The 11929-nt window shown below is 41.0% G+C and overlaps 1 protein-coding gene across 1 annotated transcript in view; it reads left to right on the top strand.

Moving 5' to 3' along the window:
* The first annotated feature begins 11577 nt into the window (after positions 1-11577).
* The window catches only part of ZFYVE9 (zinc finger FYVE-type containing 9), a 49454-nt gene continuing 49102 nt past the window's right edge, over positions 11578-11929 (top strand). The window contains exon 1 of the mRNA XM_019531423.1: positions 11578-11701. Within this exon, the coding sequence (XP_019386968.1) occupies positions 11632-11701 (70 nt within the window). The 5' untranslated portion in view covers positions 11578-11631. The remainder of the gene's footprint in view (positions 11702-11929) is intronic.

Raw genomic sequence — 11929 nt, forward strand, 5'->3', positions numbered from 1 at the left:
TGCATAAACCCTGCATGTTTATATTTGTTGTGTGTACTAGTTGATTTAGTAATTTGTCTTTTTGTTTTCCTTTCTTTTCTATTGGGATTAACAGTTTTATTCTAAATAAGAATGTATGTTTTTTGGCAGCTCAAAATCTCTCGTTCACATTGTGCTGAAGGCAGATCTCATCACCTACACATCTCTGTTTCTGAGCTCTCTCAAGAAGCTCTTCATTTTAGTAGCAGTGCTTGATGACTCCTTCCTCCTGGGCACAAATAATATAAAGGTCACTACTGTGTGTGCTGGAACTGAATGTCATCTTGACCAGCACTGCTAGGGATTGGAGCATGTCCTTAGGAGCATTGGATCCAACAAATTACTTACTAGAGTTGAAGTGCAGTCGGCTTTAATCATACTGTCAAACAGTGACAGTTCTGGGAATCTGAAGCATGGGATGAAAAAATAACTTTTTAATAGGATCACAGCTATTGCCATTTTCACCTCTGGAATCTTTCGTTTATATTTGTGTTGGGGGCCATAATAAATCATTCTAGTATTGTCTGGTTATGTTTGCAGAAATCTGTATGTTCACAATTCTTTGCTGAATAGAAGTAGTCTAAGCACAGGTCAGAGAGTCAGAAAGCCCCAAGTTCTTATCTAGGTCCTGGCTGTGCTTCTGGACTTTGGACAAGGCATGTAACTGCTTGCCTTACTTTTCCCACATAGGTAACATATCTGTGCCTTCTTTATACAGGTATAACAAGGGTGTAGACTCTAGATATATGAACAAATTGAATTGAGTTAAAGAATCCTGAGTTGACAGAACCACAGGACAGCTGAAGAACAGTAACTCTTTGGGCACTGACAAACTTGCAGCTCCCCGCTGTAACTCATGGTCCTTTAAAGGAAGCACCATGAGTTACAATGATCCTTAACACCCCCCTCCCCCCAAACCTACAGATCTAACAGACATTCTTCGTTGGGTCCAAGGGGCTGGGGGATTGAGCTTCAGTTTGGAGCTGGCTTCATGTCTGCAGTCTTTCTCTCCTAGCCCTGCCCCCCATCCTCCCAGTTCCGGTACTGTCTTCCAGATTGGAGGGGGGAGAAAGGAAGCAAGCACCTGTCCCAGTCCTGGCTCAGGCTAAAGACGTGGCGGCTGCTGCTTCTTCTGCAGGTGCCTGAGTACTGCTCAGTTCCCCCTGACTCCAGCAGCAGCTGCTTCTCCTATCTCTGGTGTGCCACTTTGGGCAGCAGGTACTGTGGGGAAGTGGCAGCAGCCGCTGGGATGTGGGCCAGGCATCACATGCTCAGCCAAGTGAGGGGAAAGCTGCAGCCAACTGACTCCTACACCAGTGCATGGGCATCCAGCTCTTAGCTGCCTTCCACTCATGTGGCCTGCCTGCAGGTGGTTGCTTATTGCGCCAGGTGAGTGAAGACGCTGGAGGCAGGGGGTGCTGAGCAGTACTGCGGGATGGGTGCTGACAGAAGTGTAGCACAGACTGCCCTGGGCAGGAGCAGGCAGGCCTTGGTCCCATGCGGAGTGCTGTGGGTGTAGCTGTGGGCTGGATACAATCAACTGGTGGGCCAGACCGGGCCCAGAGACTGTATTTTGCTCAGCCATGCCTTAAGGTGTCAATGTCAATAAAGTCCTTGAAGATCAAAGATTCTATGCAAGTGCCTTTGATAAGCAACTTTGATTGATAACTTTGTCACTTGCGACTCTGGGTGAATTTTGCATGGCAAAGTGGAATCAAAATTTGTTCAAGTGGTATTTTAAAAATAAATTCTTTTAATATGACAATCGGGTCTTTCTACAAGTTAGAGGAATGAAAAATAAAAATACCCTTGTATGAAAATATTAAAATACTTTTGTTAAAATCCACAGCATACGTACAAGCTGGGGAGCTCCCCCCTTGTGAGCACAGAGGCGGAAAGGGATCTTGGAGTCATTATTGACTCCAAGATGAACATGAGCCGCCAATGCCAGACCGCAGCCAGCAAAGCCAACAACACCTTGTTGTGCATCCAGAGATGCATCTCAAGCCAATCCAGAGAGGTGATCCTCCCCCTCTACGCAACATTTGTCCAGCCTCAATTGGAGTACTGAGTCCAGTTCTAGGCACTGCACTTTAAGAAGGATGTGGCTTGCCTTGAGAGGGTTCAGAGAAGGGCCAGCCGCTTGGTTGGAGGGCAACAGGGCAGGCCCTATGAGGAGAGGCCGAGGGACCTGAACCTGTTCAGCCTCAGCAAGCGGAGGCTGAGGGGGGATTTGGTGGCTGCCTACATACCTGTTAGGGGAGATCAGCAGCAAATAGGAAGGGTCTTATTCCCCCCAGCAGCACCTGGGATGATGAGGAACAATGGCCAGAAGCTGCCGGAGAATAGGTTCAGGTTAGAGATTAGGAGCCACTATTTCACTGTTAGGGTAGCTAGGATCTGGAACCAACTTCCTAGGGAGGTGGTCCTCGCTCCTACCTTGGGTAAATTCAAAAAGAGGTTGGATGAACACCTGTCTGGGGTCGTGTGATCCCAGCGTGTGCTCTAGCCAGTGGCAGGGGTTAGACCAGATGATCTATTCATCAGGGGTCCCTTCTGACTCCTAACTACTATGAAACTATGAACATTTTGTTTAACTTAAATTTTTAGGCCATTAGTTTAATAAATATTTTTAAAAGGATAATGCATTTCCTACAGAAGTCAAAATTTCAAAAGCACTGTTAGTTATGGCAGTGACGTTGTTGCATAGTTATTGAAATAAATTATTTTGAATTACAATTAAATACCAAAGACAGTTTAACTTTACTGCAGTGTAGTTCTCTATTAAAGGATCAGCATGCCAAAGGTCATATTGAAGGCTATGGTTCATTCTCAAATTTGTGCACCTGTGTATGTTATTGAGTGCTGAATATTGCTTTTAAATACAGTGTATAGTCATGGGGTAACCTGGATCTGAATTTTCTTAATTTTTGGACTGTTAAATAGGACAGTTGGTGTTACAGTACTTTGGCATAGCCTGTCTGTTAGTTGCAGTCGTTGTTTGGTCCTTTCAGCATTTTTTCTTCCATGACTATTTTTATATGGGTAATATCCTTTGCTATGAAAAGGTGTTAATGTGAATATTAAGATGAACCAACCCTTTTGTAAGTACAGTGTGGACTAACCCTTGAAAACATTGAGGCTGCCAGTCCAAAAAGTGAAAAATTCTTGGAGGCAGTGGGCAGAGTGTACCAGGCAGAGGATTTTGGGTTTTAGAACTCCGTATCACAAGAGATTAGGATGCACATGAATCTTGCTACTTTGTCAGGAATGAAAAAAAATCCTAACTCTTGCATCTCTTGGCACACGGCATCACCTACTTAGAAGCTGCAGAATAGCACAGCACTGGTTTCCTGGAAGGCAACCACCAACAGTAACCTGTTCAGACTCATAGCTAACTTTAGGGAGGTGTGAGAATCGGTTTTTTTGGTCCTCTTTCTGACTACTGATAAAAGTTTGTCTTCAGTATATAGTACCTGCACACTGGTGACTGATATATTATTTTATATACGTTATACTTAAGCAGTTGTGAGTTTGTGGTGCAAATAACATTTTTTATAAGTACTTGGAAGTGTTCATTGTTTTGTTGCATTTTGGGGACAAGGTGTATAATTCTTCATAGTATTTAGTTTTAAGAGACTGGCAGATTAGCCTCTATCTGAAGAAGGATTTGTATCTGAAACCACATAAAAAGGATTTTGGGGATTATATCCCAGTGAGTGAAAAGCATACACAACAATGGATATTGGTGATCACTTCAGTCTTCCAGACTGACCAAATGGAACAAACATAAGTTCATAAGTTTTAAAGGAGAGTGGTGGAGCGGGAGGAGGAGAACATACTTGTGTAGATGCCAAGCAGTCTTTGCCATCCTATGTATATTTGGCAAATTGATCAGTAAACACAGACTTTGTAAATTATACCTGTAACATGTCCCAGTGTAGTGGATGGGCTTTGGAAGTTGTCTGATTGATGCAGTGGATTATTTTGTTAGCTTTCAGTGTCCAAGACAGAATTTACAGTAAGTGATTTGAGGGTCCCAGCCTGCATCACAGAAGCATCATTTGAGACGGTCTTCTTCAGTTGTGGTAAATTTGAGTTTGGAACACCAAGTGCTACTGATCAGCATTTGTGGGTGGTACGTCTGGTAGGTCTGAGGGGTCTTCCACAAAGCTTTTAGCCAGCAATTTGCCTAGCTGTTCTCTTTGCACTCAGTATAACTTTCATAAGTATCTCAGTTTAAACTCAGTTTTCAACCCAGACCATTTCAAAAGGAAAGAAGGAAAACAAAAATAAATTTAAGGTTGGCTATGAAAACTGCAGGAACAGGTGGTTCAGAAATTGGTAGGTACCAATATTGATGAACACTGAATTCAGGATGCAAAAATAGGGTTTCTTTTTTTTTTCTTTTCTTTTTAACCATCTTGTATCTTGATATAGTGGACCAAGCTGTGCGGTTTGGGGGTCTGGTTTGGTGTTTGAATCATCTTTTCAGTGGCTCGGGCCACATACAGATATTCATTTTATTCTTGGAGAGTCAGTACTCTCCAAGGAGAAACCACAAGTATACAGATGTTAAGGATTTTTATCCCAGATCAAAAATGGCCCCTCGAGGAGAAAAATAAGATGGGAACAACCAGGGATTCTTCTGGGAGAGCAACTGTCCGTACAACTTACCCTTCTGAGAGAAGACACGCCACAGCACAGTCCTCCAGTGCTCAGGGTGATTTGATCCTCCTCCCACCAGGAGATGGTGTGTTGCTCAGGCTGGTCTCTGTTGTGCTAGCTGAGCAGAGGGCAGAACACACACCCTCACAGTGGCACCTTATGCTTTGTGGGGAGACTCAGGTTGACCCTGAGCAGACTGACTCAATCAGTGCTGCCCTTTGCATTGCTGCTGTTCTGTCTCCAGGTGGACTGAGGGAGCCTGCAGACCATGCTGAGTTGTGTGCATGGGAGCTCCCTACCTGTGCAGCATCAGCACTGCAAGCTCTCTGCTCTTCAGGGCCTCAGCATTTGAATGTCTGTTCAGGCATCTCTGGATAAGTTTTTTCTAACAAGGGAACAGACTCAGGAGAATTCTCCCAGGTCATTTGAATGTGTATGTGCAGCTGCAGTAAATTACAAACTGTCTCCTTCCTCGGTGCCATAGCCCATTGTATGTAGTTTCTTTAGTCCTGATTTATTATTCTTTTTCAGTAATGAATAAAGTACATTAAGCTTGAACCACTGAAGATGTTTTGGATAAAACATTTAAGTGTGACTCTTTAAAAAGTGCAGATTGATAGAAGACAATCCTTTTCAACTTATGTAATTACACTAATACACTTGATTGTTCAGGTTGCAGCAGCAGTTCCAAATATCAGTTTGATGTATACGAAGGAAGAGATAATAAGCTAAACAAAGATCTTTAGTAGAAATATTTTACTGAAGAAGAAAATCAAAGTTGTGTATTGATTGAGTCATATGACTTGCTTTGATTTGCATAGATACATGGGACCGAATGTCCCTGATCCACTTTGTTTAGTAGGAGCTTGGCTATTGTAATTTGCTAAATGAAACAATATAGTGACTAGTGAAGAGCCCCTGCCTTATTTGCATCTCCTGTTGCCTCTGCTGTCTACCAAGATAGTCCCATCTGTCAAGCCCTTATTCTCACAAACATTGACTACGTGTGTTAACAGCCTCATTGGAGAGACTGTTTTACATGATTAAGGATATACAGGATTGGGCAAAGAACATTTTTTGGAAGACAAGCAGGGTAAAATATAATTGGAGTCTTCTCTTTTCAGACTTGTTTCATCCTTAGTTTTCTAAAATCCAAATTGTGGAGGCACTCATGTGCCTCTCCCTAGATATATAAATATTTATAAAGGCGTGAGTCTGTATTGCGATGGAGCACTGTGTGGAACTAATATGATTAACAGTCAAGAGGTGTTCCAAATCTATGGACAAACCTCTTAAATGCTAGGCTATCCTTTAGAATAGGAGGCAGCAGCAAGGAACAGAGGCTTGTTTTGTTGTTATATGTGAAGTGTGTTCTAGCAGAAGGCTAAAGATTTTATAAAAATAAAATGCTAGACCCCAGGGACCACATCTGTCAGTTCACCGTGGCATGTTGTACACAGCCATTTGAGTTTTCACTTCCATCTTTAATCATTGACCATACAGAGGTGAAATATTTGATCCCAGGCAAGCTGAGATGCATTGGGGAGGGTATACTGAGCTAAGAACAGTGTTGCCTTCCATTTGCAGTATGAACACTCAACTTCTTTTGTCAGGAAAAGGGCATTGAGGCTGTGGTTTCACTTTGTTTTTTTGAAGAGAGAGTTATTTGTTAAATAATATTATGTGATCATATTAGACTTTAGGCTTTCCAACAGACTTTTTTTGGTAAATAGCTGTGTAGGCAGCAAGAGCTCATTTAAAGGACAACCAGGTCACAGGTTGAAAAACAGTGCATTTGATTATGACCTATTAAGTGGAATAATCTTAAAATTGCATTGTGACGGTCTTTTCTAATGCTCTTTGTCTACTTTGTGTGATTCTGCTTGGACTGTGAAATTCAGGAAAGTCAACTGAAGTTTTGAATAGGTGGGTTCTGATGTTCTTAATATTTAGGCTTTAAACTTGGTGAAATATGTATTTATTTGCAAACTACTCCCTTTATTGTGATTTTTTTTTTCAAAGGCGGCATTACTCATGCTGATCAGTTTTCAGCATGGAGTAATTGGATTTGAATGCTTCCAAGCCGCATAAAATATGTTTTCAGAGACTATCTAGGAAATGTTTCTCCTCACCCCACTAGCTAATAGGTCAGTGATTTATTAACATCTTTAGGAAAAATACATAAATCAGTGTCTACAGTCCATTTCATCTGAGCAAGCCTACAACAGAAGTATTTGTGCACCCAAGAACTCTTTCTTCTATTGTTAAATATCAGGAAAAAATAGAAAGTAGTGGTTTCAAGGAGGTTTGTTGTTCATGCCGTCACTGATAAAAAGGAATCCTAGCTTAGTGGGAACAACCTTTTTGGGAGGTGAGCCACACATTAGCCCCACATTCTTCTTGGGTGTCGCTTTGCTCCCTTTCCTCTACCCAGTTGGCTGCTCTGCTTTCTGCTTCCTACACTCTGCCACTGTGCTGCTGCCCGTTCCCTCCCCAGTCTGCTGAATGCCACACAGAGGCTGTCTGTGCCACAGTTTGGCCACCCGTGTCATAGCGGATGCTTGTCAAAGGGCCCTGGTTCACAAGTGCTTATACATTTTGGATTGGAAACTTGCTGACTTCAGTGGGGCTTGGCATCAGAGTAAGTATTCTCCCATGGTTACCTGCAGGATTGGGCCTGATCCAGCATAGTCTCAATTAAATGCCGACAGTCCAGATGTGAAATGTGTAATACTTTGGATAGAATAATAGTCTGAATAATTGAGTTAATTTTGGTCAGTGATTTGTAGAGTGTTTCATACAAGATGTGAATTTTTGAGGAGGAATCTGGATTAAGATAGGCAAGTGTTTTGACACGTTTAGTAAAGACATCTGTTTTGAATGTTCGCTGGGTGATCTGGATAAAGACGTTGAAATGAGAGGGAAGAAAAGGTGCAAAGGAACTTCTGTAGCATTTTGCTGGCTGTTTTGTTTGAACTAGTTCAGCTGTTCTTCCTTAACCTCCAAGAACCAATTTAGAAATGTTCAGTTTAAGAAGCTATGCAGTCTGTTGCAATCACTTGTTTCACTGAAAACTGTTATGAAAGGTTTCAAGTGCATGGACTTAGTGGGTGTGCTAGGCAGCCTAATAATGCGCTGATTTATAGGGAGCGTCCATAGGGATCAAGATTACAAGCTGTTGGAAGTCAAAACCTGGCTTCTAAGCAAATCTCTAAATCTGCACAGCAAGACTTTAGCTGCTGCAAGGAAGCCTGTTTGGAATGAAAACTGCTGAGCTTTTTTCAGGCCTCTGAGAGTGAACCATTTCTTAAAGTTATTTTTCTTCCATTGCTCCACATAACTTCTTGTATGTCTAAGTATTGTAGATGAAGTAGTCATGTACCTGTTTACCTCTTATATTGGGTGATCTTACATCTGCAGCCAGGGGGAGTGCAGTACACCAGGGCAGATTTGGGAAGTTCTGAAATCATGGTTGTAGTCTCTGGATTTCCTGGCAAAACCCATAATCTTTCTGATGGATTGGTTTTGTGGGCTCATGCCTGGTAGAGTTCATAACTTGCTATTGAACTGATTTTTCTTTAAGCTGATTTGTTTTATATCTGTCCTTAAAGTGTAAAATAAGCCATTTTGGTTGTATTATATATTGATATATTTATAACTGAGGTCACGCTGAGGTATAAACACCAGGAATCAAAGCCAAGTTTGAGTTTATAAACTGTAATTCTGCATTTACTGACATTTAAATGTTTGATTTCTTGCCCTTACGGTGTTGCATTAACTCTGTCCTGCTAGGCTAAGTAGAGACAGTCAAAAAACCCAAGGCTGAATCAATTCAGTCTTTGCAGATTAGTCTAAACTGCAGAGATTAAACTGACAAACAACTGGACAGACATTTACCTTTGATTCAGGAAATGCAGCCACATGCCTGCAGTGGCTTAGGTCAGAAGATGGGGGTGGTGGTGCTGGAGGATGGCTCTCTGGCATATAGCCAGCATGGGATGTGTGTACATTTCCTCTTTCTCCTGCCCCACAATGTCTCTGGGATTTGCAGTCCACAGTCACAACTGAAGGACTCTGCAGGGTTGCCACATCATGTCCTCTTCCTGCTTCCAGGTGCCTGGGATCTGTCGTCCACATTCACAGCCAGCAGTAAGTTTTTAGAATCTCTGTACTCAGGGGAAGGGAAGTTTAACCCCCTCCCTGGGTTTGCCTTGGTGAATGGGTGGGGCAGTCCCTGCCTCCTCGCCCCCAAATCTTCTCTGCTGGAGCAGACAGCCCAGCCCAGCCCAGGGCTGGAAAGCATGCTGGGATGCTGGGGGACTATGATTTAACTTGAACCAGGAAGGGGTCTGGGACAGAAGTTTCATAAACCAGTTTGACCCAGATCAGTTAAGTCTGGTACTACATTCCACCAGGCTTATCTTAAACCAGTGTCAGCCATTTTGAAAGTGGTTTATGTTCACTGAACTTCTGTTCTGTTACAGGTTTAAACCAGTTTCTGAATTAACTAGTTTATATGTAACTTCTATCCCTAGCCTCTATGTGTTCTTTAAACAACTGTCATCCACATTAAAGACAATGTTGTGTTTAATGTCATTCTAGTTTAAAAAAAAAAAAATCTTAATCAACAGGTTTCTAAGAGATACGTTTCCCCAAATAGAGATGCATTGGAGGGAAAGGTTAAAGTGAAATGCAGCTTTAGATTGTAACATTGTTATAATTGTTCTCTGCCTCAGCTGATATTGTACTGTGGAGTGAGTCCTAAGCCCCTCAGCCTGCTGTTATTAAAAGAGCGGAGGTAATTATCAGGCTATTTCCTATTTCAAAATGACACTCCCCAGTGCCCCCCTTTTCACACAGGTATTGAAACAAATTCTGGGGAGAATAAAGGCCCCATTCATCCCATTCTGCTTCAACTGATATTCAGATAATAAGCTAAATTAAATGCTCTGTGTACATACTATGGTGCACATTTTAATGGTGAAAGTGACTAGATTAAGATTTAATGTTTCAGAACTAGATCAATATGTCTCACTACTGGCATCATTTATTAGCAAAATGATCATATTCCTGGTGTTGCCATGGCTGAAGTGTTACTTGACTGGATATGTGAGGCTTATAGAAAAATGACTTTTCTATTCTTCCTTTTTCCTTATTACTTTCCTTTCTATCCTGGGACTATTCTCTTTTTAATAGGCTTTTTCTGGGAGTCCCAGTGCCTTTCTCTGAGGGAAGCAGTGGCTAGTAAATCAGGAACAATTCAAAATCAGATCATACTCAGCCCTTGTTTCAAAGCACTTGACAAAAATTCATTCTTAAAGCACCTCTGGAACGAAAGATTGTTGAGTTGGTGCGTATGTCCCCATTGTGCATATAGGAAAACAGGCACAGACAGAAGAAAATTTCTTGTCCAAAGCTCATCATGAAACCTTAAACCCAGATCTTCCCAGTGTCAGTTGAGTGTGTAGTTCACTAAATAACGTTGCTTTACCCTTTTTTTTATAACCAAATGGAGGCATATTGTTGAAAGCTACTGTGATGGTCTTAGGGATCTGTCAGAAAGCACTGTAGATATACACCTTTAGAGACAAACTAAATAAGCCGGAGCACAAGCTTTTGTGAACTCATTTACTTCATCAGATTAGGAGTCAGACCATTGATGAAGCAAATAAGAAGCTTCCATTAGCACCGTCCTTGGATCTCTGAAACTTTTAATAGGCTAAATATTGAGCTTATCAGCTTTAATTGTTCCATGTAAATGCAGATGTGGTATTATCCACTTTTAAAAATTGGCAAATGTTGAGACAGGTCCTTGAAACACTGCCTTTCATTTTGGTGAAGAGCCATGCTGACAACAGCATGTGACTACAGCATGACTTTTAATCAGAGGACTGAAAAGACTCTTTGCTTTTTCAGGTAAGGTAGAAATGATGCCAGGAACTACAAACTGAAGATTCCTCCTTTTATGGGACTCATGAAAAAGGGATCAGATTATTATTTTTTATTTAATGAAAATAAAAGTTTGAGATAGAAAAAGTGAGTTTCCTGCTTAAGTATTGCAAGGACCAACCTTACACTAGCAGGACCAGACCATTGTACGTTTTAATTTCTAGTATGTAGTCTTTGACTTCTTCAGGACACTTGGCAATTTTCTAAGTCACAGAAATCAGGCCTAAATATTCCTGTCCTGCACTCCTCTCATGTCTTACTGCCACTTCCCAAAGAAAAATCTCTCTTAAGCCGAGGAAGTCATTGTATTTCTGCAGCTTTGAAAAACATTCCATTAAACGAAAAATGCTCTGAATAAGCAGAGAGAGTCTTGCATATAATGTCTTGTGTGGTGTAGAGTGAAGCATACTTAGAAATGACTTAAATTTGCTGACTCTCCTTGTTCGGTATTCTTTCTGTTCTGGTGAAGATATTTTCAGCTTCACTGACAGCCAACATATGAAAATAAACATACGTTCCTCAGATGTTAACAATATTGTTGCTGTAGCCACCTGGCCTGCATCAACCAATTTACTGTTAAAATTGTTCCTGTTGACACGTTGGTTTTATTTATTTTTTGTTTATTTTAAATGTCCTTTTAAGTAGCTGATTATCTTTTTAACAATTAATTGTGACCTATAAAATGTACATTTCAACAAATTACAGAATTTGTAAACTTTGAAGGCTGCTCTTTTAAAAAAAAAAAAAAATCCTAACTGAGCCTTTAATTTGGAAGCCTTTAATTTTGGGGGAAGCCTTTAATTTGGATTAAACTAGTTGCAGAGCAGAAGGAGTTCTGATCACTGGAAAATGCCCTGGATTTGTGAATGCAATATGTTTAGATTTTAAATAGATTTATAAGGGAATTATTTTCTGTTGAATCAGGGAATATATGTTGAAATATCGTTCTATTGTTTGACAGGTTCAGGCAAGGAACTGGGAGGCATTTCCTGACAAATGGAGAACTATTTCCAAGCAGAGGCATATAACCTCGATAAGGTTCTAGATGAATTTGAACAGAATGAAGGTGAGTGATTTATTTGAAAAATAATGTTAAATGCTCATGCTTTGTATCAGGGGAAGCCTCACCTTGTTTTTTCATGAGTTGCAGACCGATCTTATAACTTGCAACGTTCTCTGTGAATTTTATGTGGCTTGCTTGTCAGAGGACATTGTCCATTCATCACATCTATCCCATATTTCTGCCAGTATTATATATCTTGTATTGCTCATAGCTGTTCACTGACAGAAAGAA

Source organism: Crocodylus porosus, unplaced genomic scaffold, assembly GCF_001723895.1.
Source record: "Crocodylus porosus isolate Cpor-Errol unplaced genomic scaffold, CroPor_comp1, whole genome shotgun sequence".
Taxonomy (NCBI): Eukaryota; Metazoa; Chordata; order Crocodylia; family Crocodylidae; genus Crocodylus; species Crocodylus porosus.